The sequence below is a fragment of the Sceloporus occidentalis genome, unplaced genomic scaffold (genome assembly GCF_023333645.1).
Source record: "Sceloporus occidentalis isolate IW3139 unplaced genomic scaffold, rSceOcc1.0.p SCAF_5, whole genome shotgun sequence".
Taxonomy (NCBI): Eukaryota; Metazoa; Chordata; class Lepidosauria; order Squamata; family Phrynosomatidae; genus Sceloporus; species Sceloporus occidentalis.
The window spans coordinates 88,645,989-88,659,025 of record NW_028316985.1 but is presented as its reverse complement, the minus strand read 5'-3'; the positions used below and the strand labels follow the sequence as shown (position 1 = coordinate 88,659,025).

The following is a 13,037-nucleotide window of genomic DNA, read 5'->3' as shown; positions in this document are numbered from 1 at the left end:
TCATTATAGAGAATGGCCATCTGCTCCCTTTCCCGAGAAGCAGTGTATTCTCTCTTTGATTCTCTGTATATTACTTCTGTTACAATGAAAAGTCTGGGAGCATTGTTGAAGCTGAATGGTGTGGACTCATAATTGTCTGCAGGAAAGACCACTGAAAGCTTCATAGACGCCACTCTAAGCCTCCCACAGAAGACTGAGATATAACTGTAATAACCTATTTCAGACTCCTAACTTGCCCAAGACAATGACCAAGTTCTGACATCTCCTTTCATGCTCTTTGCTGATGTTATTGCTCCTTTGAGGCTTTGTCTCCACTGCCCAGGAGACTCCAGTGGCAGCTGGGAGTATCTTGGCCCTGCAACTGCCCCGTTCTGCCCCCATTACCTTGGCCTCTATTTCTGTGGCATGGTGGCTGTCTGCATGGGCATCCCACTGGGCTGCTTGGCATATCTGCAGCCACCATGGGACACTCGCTTCTGAGGTCAGAACGAGCTGCCCAGCAACCATTACATGCTGAGCACCTTGTTCTGGTGGCCCAGCAGGACATGTGTGCAGACAGCCACTATTCATGGCACAGAAATGAAGTGCTCCAGATCGAAAACGTTTTTTTGTTCATATTAATCTTGTTATGCCCTGGTTCTGATGCAGGATGTGCCGGCTGTCTTCCAGACTGTTCACACCAGAACCGGGGCTTGATCCATGCGTCATATAAACAGGACAATGTTAGAATGGGGCAGGAGAACAAGCCTTTTAGCCTGTGCAGATAAGGCCTGAGACATGAGACTGGCAGGCTCAAAGAAATCCAGGTTTCCCATATTAGAACTTGCATTTCCAAAAAATGTAGATGTCTTGTCCTTAACTAGGGGACAAATGGATGAAGATTCTTTAAGATGTCCTCTCTTTGGATGCTCTGACATAGCTAAAGGGGGTAAGAAACACTGAGTATCAGTGCTTGAGTTCCTCTAGGATTGCTCTTGAAGGCACCATCTCTGTCCTCTGAAGATGCTCCGTGGAGTACAAGCTTGCATCTATTATGGATCCTTACATAAAGTCATAAGTCAATGTATTCAAGAAATATACCTTAAAATAAATTCTGGCTCATTCTCCTTTGTATTAATTTGACTGACACTTCCTTGCCATGTGTCAAATGCCCTAGTTTCCCACCGGTCTTGTTGCTGATGTACTCCTATAATGGGCTGTAAAAGGTTTCTACAGAAATTAACGCCTTCTTCGTCTTTCTTTGTTTGCTCTCGGTTCCAGTTTATGGGAGTATACCAAGCAACAGCCTGAAAATGAGCAAGAAAAGTTCTGATTATGCCAATTTAGGACTCAAGCAAATAGTTTCTCAGATAGTGAGGCTCCCATATGGAGAACATTCATCTTTCATGAAATCTCTAATACAATGAGCAACAATGCAGCTGTAACTGCTTTTGCCTACCTGTCCCCTCCTTGCAACACCAAATTTACAAACAAGTTAAGTGAACTACAATTTAGGACCTCCCATTATAAGAGAGCTCTAAATATACTACCTCTCTCAAATCTGTTGGACTATTGAACTTTTTTGGGGGGAGGAGGGGAGTGGATTAATGCTATGTGTATTCTAACATGACTTTCTTAGTCCAGCCCTGCTAGCTTGGCCCTGTTATCTGTAGGACTTGGAATATACTGCACAGCAAACACTAAGAATGGAAGAACAGGAGACTGAAAGTGATCTGAGTATTCTTCTGGTTTCAGGCTGCCAATCTTAACAATTTTATTGATGTGCATAATAAACGGACTGAAAGGATTTTTAATTTCTGAGGGTTTCTAAGCCAAAAATCCCAGAACGTTTCAGGAGATGAAAGGAAGACATTTAGCAATATAGCACTACCAAAGAGACGTAGCTTTCAAACAAGATCAGCCTGTTGTTTTTTTATGTACCTTACTCTGACTGGCACTGTCTCTCCAGAGTCTCTGAAAATCTTTTTCTCCCCCATCACCTGCTATCTCATCCTTCAAAACAGATGTGCTATGGTTGTACTAAGATGTGTACTTTATCTTTTGTAATATGCCCTAATTTAAGAAAGCCAGGCTTGAGGCGATTCTAGTACACACAGGAGGTGAATATAATAATAATTACCTGTCCAGTAGGACTGCAAAGGATAGTGGTGCACTCTGGTCCTGGGGTAAATTTGTCCATATCCTTCCAAAGATAGTCTGTTGGAGGTCTATGTGTCATTTTAGAACAAACAGCCCAAACCTGCAACAAGAAGGCAAGACAATTATGCACACATAATTATTTCTCAGATTTCCCCCACAACATAACAGCTAATACATCCCAGCTCCAAGAGGGATGATAGACTGTATAACAACACCGAGGGTACTTCCCTTTTTCTCCTATGGATTTCCCCCCATAGTATGCTAAATATAGGAAGGTCCAGAGGGGAAAAGTCTAATGGGGAGACCACAATGGAGCAGGGAAATGGTAGGCAAAGGTGAGAATAACTTCTGTCCAATTTTTTCCATTTGCTACTGCCTAAACAAGATTCTAGAGCAGATCATTAAACAGAGAGTCTGTGAACATCTAGAAAGCAATGCCACAATCACAAAAAGTCAACATGGGTTTCAGAGAAAGAAGTCATGCCAGACAAATCTGATCTCTTTTTTTTATAAAACTACCAGTTTGTTAGATGAAGGGAATGCTGTGGATATAGTATATCTTGATTTCAGTAAGGCTTTTGACAGGGTTTCCCATGACATTCTTACAAACAAGCTAGCAAAATGTGGGCTAGACAACGTAACTGTTACATGGATTTGTAATTGGTTGACCGGCCGAACCCAAAGGGTGCTCAACAATGGCTCCTTTTTATCCTGGAGAGAAGTGACCAGTGGGGTCCCACAGGACTCTGTCCTGGGCCCAGTGCTGCTCAACATCTTTATCAATGACTTAGATGACAGAACTGGGGGTATACTTATCAAATTTGCAATGGCACAAAATTAGGAGGAATAGCTAATACTCCAGAGGACAGAATCAAAATTCAAAATGACCTTAATAGATTAGAAAGCTGGGCCAAAGCTAACAAAATGAATTTCAACACAGAGAAATGTAAGGTACTGCACTTAGGGTGGAAAAATGAAATGAACAGATATAGGATGGGGGACACCTGGCAGAACGAGACTGCATGTGAAAGGGATCTAGGAGACCAGGTACACCACAAATTGAACATGAGTCAACAGTGCGATGTGGCAGCTAACAAAGCCAATGCGATTTTAGGCTGCATCAATAGAAGTATAGTGTCTAGATTAAGGGTAGTAATAGTGTCACTCTATTCTGCTCTGGTCAGCCCCCTCCTGGAATACTGTGTCCAGTTCTGGGTACCACAATTTAAAAAGGATGATGAGAAACTGGAGCGTGTCCAAAGGAGGGCGACTAAAATGGTGAAGGGTCTGGAAACCATGCCCTATGAGGAAGGACTTAGGGAGCTGGGGATGTTTAGCCTGGAGAAGAGAAGGTTAAGAGGTGATATGATAGCCCTGTTTAAATACTTGAAGGGATGCCATATTGAGGAGGGAGCAAGCTTGTTTTCTGCTGCTCCAGAGACTAGGACCCGGAGGAATGGATGCAAGCTACAGGAAAAGAGATTCCACCTCAACATTAGGAGTCACTTCCTGACAGTAAAGGCTGTTTGACAGTGGAACAGAGGCCATCTGTCAGGGATCCTTTGATTTAGATTGCCTGCATAGCAGGGGGTTGGCCTGGATGGCCCTTGCAGTTTCTTCCAAATCTAGGATTCTATGATTCTAATCTTTCCTTATCCAAAGAAGCCAATAGGCTATGATTTCAAGAACTGGTATGTAATATGCAGAGTATGGAAAAGTTACTCTTGGGGGTCACAGTCCTACTGGTGACTTAAGACAGTGTAAAACTCAATCATGCCACCTCAAGGCACTTTTTTGACCAGTGCGTGGGAGGTGAAGGACAGCAGGGAAAGCCTTCTCTATCAAGAAAGAAATTCACCCTGCCAACTCCCAACCTGATTGGGAGCTGGAGGACAAGCTTTGATTGCATCTGGACTGCAAAAATAAGGTAGTTCGACATTGCTTTCATGGCCATGGCTCCATGCTATGGAATTCTGGGATTTGTGGTTTTGTGAAATGTTTAGCCTTCTCTACCAAGAGAGCTCTGGTGCCAAAATGAACTACAAATCCCAGGATTCCATAGGATGGAGCCATGGCAATTAAATTAATTCTGCAGTGCGGCAACAGCTGTACTCTCCTGATGAAAATAGTTTTGGCTGCTCTCCATTCTGTTATCACAGAACCTGTGGCCCTTTTCTTTTGCCACTGCATTATCTTCTCTACTGTTTTCTCCTCCTACAGTAGTGTAATAACAGCAATGATTACAATGCCTTCAGAGCTGTCTTGAAACAAACACTAACCTATGTTACTTTTGATCAATTAGTTGCACAACACATGCCACCTACATCAGCAGGAAAATTCCATATATCTAGCCAATATGCATGGCTAGTCATTTTGGTGTCTGATATGGGCAAAGTTGCTAGCACTTGATATGTGCTATTACTTTGCATTCTAACAGTAAAGTTCAACTCATCCGTGTTATTTCACTCACTGTTATTGAAGAATTAGCCTTCATTCTGACTTTTGGGGGAAATTTATAAACTGCTATTGGATGCCCATTGAGGTTCTGCTGGAGTGTGTGATCTCCAATCCCCTCTTCTTTATCTTGAGATGTGTTTAGTATCTTCACATAATGGCCACATGAATGAACTTCAACTATTTTAAGGTTCCCAACAGCACTAAAAAAGAAAAACAGATGAAAACTGAGTTAGTGCTTCTCAAGCTCCCTATAGCATTTAGTAATTACCAGTACAGGGTGAAAAAAGAGATTATCATATTTGAAAGGTTCCTGCCTAGAGAAGGGAAGTATGGGGCAGGGGGAGGGAAGTCTCTAGTTTTCCCATACTTTCCCCCAAAGTCTCCCTGCCTCCCCCTCCTCCCAAAATGGGGAAAGTATTACTGGTCATGTATCCTGCATGATAGTCAGGACTATGTCAGACCCTAAAGTTGCAGGGTCAAACCCCGAGAAGTAGGAATAACTCTTTGTGATTCCATAGGACACTGGGCTTGGTGATGTTACACCAAGGAGTATGTCACACAAGGAGCCCCTAGAGACGTAAGTAAGCATGACATATTATGCATCAACCACAGTTGCACAGTATGCCATTCAAACTAAATACACTATCTAACAAATAATGAAAATATGTATACACACATTTGAGGGCAGGTCTCTTAATATTCCTCGCACAAGGATCAGAGAAGAGGATCCAGGCCCTGAAATTTGGGAATGTTCCTTGCCCACCAAGTTTTCATCTGTGAAATGTTGGAGGGAATGCTACTGGAGTTCTAAGAACTATGTATTACTTTGACACACACACACACACACACACACACACACACCAAAAGGCAATGTGTTAAAATAATTAAGGTCTAAGGTACTCATTTTTCAGGAAGACAGAGAAGAAGCAAGATAAGGGATCTGTGATTTATTTTCATGGAACAGTAGGATTACAGAACAGAACAGAGACAATAACCTGGAGCAAGGTTGTGTACTGGGTGTAAAGCAACTCCACCAATAAAGTTCTCCACGCCAACTTCCAGTATTACACTAGATACAAGTAAAAGAAAGCTAAGGAAATGCAGCTTGGCTTCTGTTTATATATTATCTATGGACGACTGCATACATCATGCAGTAGTGGCCAGTGAGTTTCATGTCAGGGGTGCAGTGAACTCTGAATTTATTCCAGATTTTAAAGGAGGTTTAAGGCGCTGACCCTCTTTTTGGTTCACTACACTCATATACCAACAGCCAGAACTGTGTGCATGCTTTGTTCTCTTTTGCGGACAGTTCTACTCATGTTTATTGTGAAGGATTACTGAAAAACATGGACAGCAAGGATGCTGGTTCATTTTTCCACCAGTGAAAGTCAGTCTGACCCATACAACAAGTCCAGATACACATGCCAAACGAAGACTTTGCACATGTTTTTCCCATTATGTCACTCTGTTGATTAAAGTGCTGGTGCTTTCAGAGGTGTGAAAATAGCTCAGTTAATTTTTTTAAATGCTGTGATCTATTGTTCTATTTGATGAGTGGATGGTCACTTTTGTTACCTTGTTTATGGCCACAAGTGGGAAACTTGCCCGAAATGCTTTTCAATGAAAGTCATCTGCTACATTTATCTTTCTGAGGACATGATCCAAAAAACATTTTTGAACAAACAGGGGAGATAGGTTCACATGGCTACAGAAGGAAATAGCTGTTCTGTTTTTAAAGTGTATAGGAGTGAAGCGGGTCACCTTCACCTGATGCTGAAACCCCACATGGGAAGAGTGAAGGACCAACAACTGATTCTCAGCCAAAGTTCTGAATGGAAACTCTCCATCATGTGGTTTCACCAGGAACCCAATTACATCAGTGGATATGCCCATCCTTGTAACATCAGGTCATGTCCCTGATGTCATCTGGCCTGTAGATGTCTATATGGACAAGAGCAGGGGAGAAGTCTGGTCCTCCCAACTCAAAATCTGGTCCCCCCCCCTTGCTTTAAATTAATAATAGCATCTCATAGGCATCTTAATGCATCTAAATAGCATCTAACAAGCATCAGCTCCTGCCACCCAGTGGGCCCAAGGAAAAGGCTCTTTCTCAGATCCTGTAACAGCTTACAAGAGTAAATGAGAATTAAACTGCCAAGCACATGTAAAAATTCTGATAGTTACACTGCGTTTTGCCTTGTATTGTTGACAGAACAAATAACTGCTTAAATTGCCTTTGAGACATGGAGCAAGAAAATCCTTCAGTGAAAAACGGAAAGCAATTTATTCTATATATGCAACTGCAGGAAAGAAGGTGACGGTCTATTCTTTCTTTCAACATTTAGAGGCTGAACAGACAGCCCATAAGGGGCAGCCTGCAGCCACCTCTTTCTTCGCCAGATTGGGGCTACGGCAACTACATGCTGCGGCCCGACTTGGCCATTCCGCAGTGCAAAAAGGAGCCGCAAAAATGGCTCCCTTTTGTACTGTGGTAAGGGTGCTGGCACTAGCACTGGCGTAGCCTTTTGGCATTCCTTTGGCACTGCATCATCTGGATGCAGCACCAGAGGAGTGCCATGATGCTGCCTGCCGACACACAGCAGCATCAGGGCAGTGTTGTGGTATGCATCATGTGATCAACACACCCCCACTCTTCCCCCACATCGGTGTTTATCGCTGGTCTGTAGAGGCCCTTAGTTACTCTTATTTTCCCCATAGCAAACCAAGTGGTAAATTTAAAAAATAAATAAATTTGTGACTATATTTTTTCAGTAGAGGACAGTACTGCTGTGGACAAACAAAGATATAACACAAATAAAACATTTTTCTAAACTTTATTTCTTTACTTTTTCCCCCTTCCTTCCTTCCTTCTTTCCCTTTCTTTTTTCACTCTGCTTCTGATTTGAAACTTCTTTCTCCCATCAAAAATGGGAAGGCCACTGCCTGTCTTACTCCATGGAGGAGAACTTGCCACCCAAATCCACTGGGCACTATTAGCACCAGAAAGAGGGTGAGACATCATAGCAATAAGCAATAAGCATTACAAAGAAGGAAACCGCAAAGAAATGAATTTCACTTCACTTAACTGGCTGGTTGGAGCACTGTAAGGTAATAATTCCTCTGGGACGGCAAAATGAGATCATGTTTCCTCCATGTAATGGACAACTGTGTGGTTGGCAAAGCATTATTTTTGGTAATGATTGACATGAAGGACTAGAATTCAAAAGGCTTCAGCCCTGCCACAAAATAACTGGTTAAGTCATGAGGGAATGTCCAGCTCTGACTGGGATAGCACTAACTCTTTAGATGTGTTGACTCAGCCCTTCTCTTGCTTGCAGAGCTACATGAGAGGTATATTGACTCTGGCAGGTGCACAGAGCACTCCTCAATCTCAGCTCTCTCTGTGTGTGTTTGTGTGTGTGTGTGTGTGTGTGTGAGAGAGAAAGCTTAAAGAAAGAGATGAGCGGTTGGTGGAAGCCATGTGTTAAATCTGTTTGACGCCTGCCAAAGACTAGCATGGAATCTATAAGCCATACAAATGTCCCATGCCAAAGGAGAAGGAAGAAGAGTGCAGACAGCATGTCTGCACTCTGCAGACAAAGTATAACTTTATGAACCACACAAGATAACCTTTGCAGCTGCTCCCATTCATTTGCATTGTGACATTCCAGGTAAGAAAGGGGTAATACAGATCGTTAGCACTTTCAAAATTCACCATTTCTCCATACATTAGACAGACACAAATATTGGTATTTCGAACATTTATCTATGGGAGAAAACAAAACAAAACTAATTCCAGAAGTAATTCAGTGTGAGCCACTATCTTGAGCAGACAGGAAAGACTGAATGAGGTATTGGATATATGGAATCAGGTCAGTCTGCACAACTTATTTCTGGACCTGTTCCAATTCTGAGACTGTAAGTCTGTGATACCATTATCTTTCTCATGTAATACAGCAAATCTCTGATTTACAAAAAATATCAACCCATATAATGCATTGTTTGTAATTTTTTTAAGTGGCTTTTTTGACAACAGAGTCAGGACAGATGAGTACCAGAGCAAAAACTGTGCAGGAGGGCTAAAGTCAGGGCAGTATCTGACATAAACAAAGAATAATAAAATCCACATACATGAAATTGCTAATCCTTTATTGTCTGTGTACTCTCTCCCATCCTCTCTAGTACCTTAGCCACACTGAAATTTAGACTGCAAGTTCCTTGGGGTGAGAGCTTATCTGTTCACGTCTGTCTGATGGCATTACTCAGAAGACAGGCACTGCAATGGTGCTAAATGGAGGGCAAATGGTACTTGCTTGCACCAAGAGCTAAAGGAAACAGAATTGCTTGGGCCTCTGATGCACTAGTCCCCCAGATCCTGAAAAGTTACTTTTAAGTAGTAATTAGCTATAATTATAATTCCAGCTCCTACCTTCAGCCCCCCCCCCCCCCCCCCCATAGTCAGCTATAATTGCTAGGGAAACAATTCTTTATTCTCCCTTTTTGGAAAACAACTTTATACTCACCTGTTTCCTAATAGTAACTAAAAGGTTACCTTTCTCATTCATTTTTAAGAAACAACAGTTGAATGCAACAAGCCACTGTCCTGTGGTACAAAACCTATTCTGCTCCTGACCATCTTGTTGTCTCAACACCCGCAACAGATCACAACTGAACACAAGGACAAAGCACAGCATGAGTCAACATTGGAAACCTGTGATATTTTCCTCTACCATTTACTGATACCATTACTATTACGTTTACACTTACACAGCAAGAGGGGTGAAGTTATCCCTTATTGTCATAATGTAACACAGATATAGGTTCACTGATAGAGGAACTAGTTACTTATAACTACGGTAGTTATTCCCACCTCTGCCCACTGCCATATTATGATTGTACCTGGATGCTGAAGAGTCATAGTATTCAGTTGGAATATGTTGCTTTCCTAATTTCGGCACTGGTCGAACTTCTGCAACAGTCTTCTTGGATCCAGAGAATAGAGCTCTGACGTAGTCCTGACCTTGCCCGAGTACATTGCTATCAATATTGGAGATGCTAGAGCAAGGAGTACATTGTTTTTGTAGTAAAAAGCTGCCACTGCTGGGAGCTGTTAAGCAAAAAAAGTAACAGAGTGCAGAAATGTATTAAAAAAGAAGTTAGCATTCAGAACCTATTAAGGAAATGAATTTGCATAATATAATTTACTTTCTTTGAGTTCCCTTGTTGTGAAATGGTGTTCCCGCATCCTCTTGCACCAACCTATGGCTATAAAATGAGACACAGCTGGTAAAGTGAATGGTTTGCTCCTGACATGCAGATTTATTACCTTGCTGGAATTACCTTCAGTTGCTAAACTGTAATAAATTGGGCCATCAGTGGAATCACTGTTACCATGAAATTGCTGAGTTGCTTGAAAGTCTAGCATCAACCAGGAGCCAGTAATGAATCTATTGAACCTTCTTCCATCTCTAGAATGACTGTGCTAATGTCACCTAATAAGACTTCTATTGCACCCCCTCCCACATCTTTTTATGGTTTTTCAAAAATCAGGGCCTGCACTCATCTGCTGGAGGGATAGATTGCTTTGGGTACCGGATGGATGGTTATCTTCATAATAAATATCTGAAAACCCCCATGATGGCTGGTGTGGAGGTACTTCAAACTAGGACTGAACAATCATTTTAAACAACATTTTAAAGGTAGTTTGGAACTGTTTTGTACAGCAGCTACAGTACTGTACTGCAGTAACAAGCAAAGTATAGGATAAAGAGTGGAGGAGAGGAAGAGTAGACAACCTTTGGGGAAAAAAACATTCACATTGATATTTCTATATCCAGCATGGCAGACCTTTGTCTTATGTGCATTCTTGATCCATTTAGAGAAACTAAGATCTAAGAAACTGTAATCCCCTAGGAAAAAGCTTTAAGCCCCAAACAACCCTCCAACTGCCCCAGTTTGGCAGCAACAGTTTTGATCAATCTGTCATCTATTTTTTTCTGCTGCTTTTAAAATGTCCCATCTTGTCTCCCCTCCTCCCAGTTTCTCTCCTTGTCCTCAGGTCACTTCAATTTCTGCAAATTGAGCTCAAAGCACAAAAGTAGTTTGCACTGAATTAATTCCGGAAGGGAGACAGAAAAATAGGGGAAGAATCTTGCCAGTAAGCTTAAGCAAAAGTAAACTGCTGCAGTATTTCTTGGCTTGTATCATCCTGACCACATAATAATAATAATAATAATAATAATAATAATAATAATAATTGTATACACCACCTTTCCAAAGGATCAAGGCGGTTTACAAATTTACATAAACAAATACATAAAATGCATAAACAATACATAACGTATACAAACTAAAATTCCAACCCTCATCCCTTAGCTAAATACAACCATCAAATTACAATTTATTTCATTAAATATTTAAAATAAATAAACTTAAAATAAGTAAATAAAAATTTTAATTTTTTTTTAATAGGCAGGCATAGGAGGAACATTTGAGGTGAATAGGGGTGACCTGCATCAGTTGCAGGAGGATCAATTTGGGAAGGCCTGCCAGAAGAGACCCGTCTTAATAGCCTTCTTAAAGGCATCAAGAGTGGTGATATGACGGATCTCTTCTGGCAGGTCATTCCATAATTTAGGAGCGGCAACCTTGATGTTGCTGGGTCACATGTATCTGTGTTTTCATCTTTGAAATGTTGGAGGGTATGCATGTGTTAATGTTGTTAAATTGCTGACAAAACCAAAACCATATTTTTCTGTTAATTTCTGCCGCTTCACACCCAAACGTGGCTTCTAGTCCCATATCAAAAATAGTCCACTTCCACCTGCACTCATTACTACAAATGCAAGTAAGTAGCTTAGTTCCCATGTCTCCTTAGTAAGGTTTATGATACAGTAGAAGGTCTTGTCTCCTGTCCAAGATTTATTAAGCAATGCTCAGATTCAGCAATGTTCCAGACTTTGAGCAATGAAACACGTCCTGCTCTTGTGTATAAAGAGCATGTGTCAACCATGAGACACCTGTGCTATCTGTGCCCATTGACCTAGGGTGACCAGATGGCCTCCTTTTTGAAGACATGCCCTACATTTCAGCCTTCTGTCCTGGAGGAATTTCAAAATGTCCTCCATATTGGGCATGACTAAGAAGCATGAATTTACATTTATATTAGTGTTTTTAGCTTTTATTGGTCATGTCCGACATTTTTAGGAATCCTCTACATTCTGTAGTGCCTTGTCCTCCTTTCTGGTTGGGACATCTGGTCACCCTACCATTGGCCTTTTCAGGGATCTGGAAGCAATACAGCAACCAACCTGAACTCGAGCAATCATGCCACTGAGTTTTCTGTTGATTTGGGAATGTGTCAGAAGGGACCATTTTTTGTTGCAATTTAACAAAACGTATAATTTCTCCCCCAACAGGAAAAGTTCAAATTGGAGTATTCAGCCTTATTGGGATTGGGTGGGGAGGAGAAAAATCTATATTTAATCTCAGGGTTTTGGGTTATAGACTCAGTAATTAATCCAGGAAAATCGTGTACACTCAACTGGTGAAAATAAATTAAAGATCAGATTTAGAGAGAATGTCATCCCAAACATGTAATGTGACCTCCTATTCTGGGTGCATTCATAGTAGGTATTTAGCGTGTAATGCTTTGGTCACTTATTTTTCAGGGGCACCCACAAAATAATTTAGCCACATCACTGTCATCTTGTTACTTGTGCTATTCCCGTTATTTCTCAGTTTATGTTGTATTGACACAGGCAGTGACATATCAGGAAAGTGAACCTATCGCAAGTCAGCATATGTCCCTTATCATCCTTACAATGGATGCTATTTTATGACCTTAGCCATTTTTGAATGAAATCAATCTTTTAGCAAGATACATTTTAAAAAAGATAAGCAGGTAAAGCACTACAACAGCACAAGGCTACAATGTTAATTTTCTAAAATTAATTTAAAGAACTTCTCTCTGACCATCTCCATCCATCCATCCATCCATTGCTTTATTTATATCTCCACTTTCTCTCAAGCTAGTATAAAAGGGGGCACACGTAGTTAAAAAACATACCAAATCAAGATTAAAACAATATTAAATCACAGAATTAAAATTAATTAAATTTTAATTTTAAAACTGATGAAAGACAGTATGTCACCATAAAAATAATTTTTGTTAAAGCCAGTTGCTTAAAATGGCAGTAATCTGATTGTTTTAAATCATTTCTGAATGTTGTCATAATTATTATGGTGTTATAGCAGTTAAAAAAAATGGAAGAGAATAAAAACTGGAACTCATCCAGCGTAACATGAAGTAAAAAGAGACTTGGCTATATTAAAAAACTTCAGCCTAATGCTTTCATTCTGTCAGTAAGTGGTTTTGGATTTTCTGGCTCAGAAATTTCAGCAGCTTGGGTATTTACAGGCTGTAAGCAGTGTACAAAGAT

The 13,037-nt window shown here is 40.9% G+C and overlaps 1 protein-coding gene across 3 annotated transcripts in view; it reads right to left on the bottom strand.

The window, feature by feature from the left end:
• The window catches only part of LMNTD1 (lamin tail domain containing 1), a 235,100-nt gene that overhangs the window by 34,759 nt on the left and 187,304 nt on the right, over positions 1–13,037 (bottom strand). For all 3 annotated transcript variants that reach the window (XM_089524667.1, XM_089524668.1, XM_089524669.1), the window contains exons 7-10: positions 9,496–9,703; positions 4,610–4,796; positions 2,120–2,239; positions 1,081–1,286 (exon numbers count right to left, since the gene is read on the bottom strand). In XM_089524667.1, coding sequence (XP_089380793.1) covers positions 1,081–1,286; positions 2,120–2,239; positions 4,610–4,796; positions 9,496–9,703 — 721 coding nt within the window. The remainder of the gene's footprint in view (positions 1–1,080; positions 1,287–2,119; positions 2,240–4,609; positions 4,797–9,495; positions 9,704–13,037) is intronic.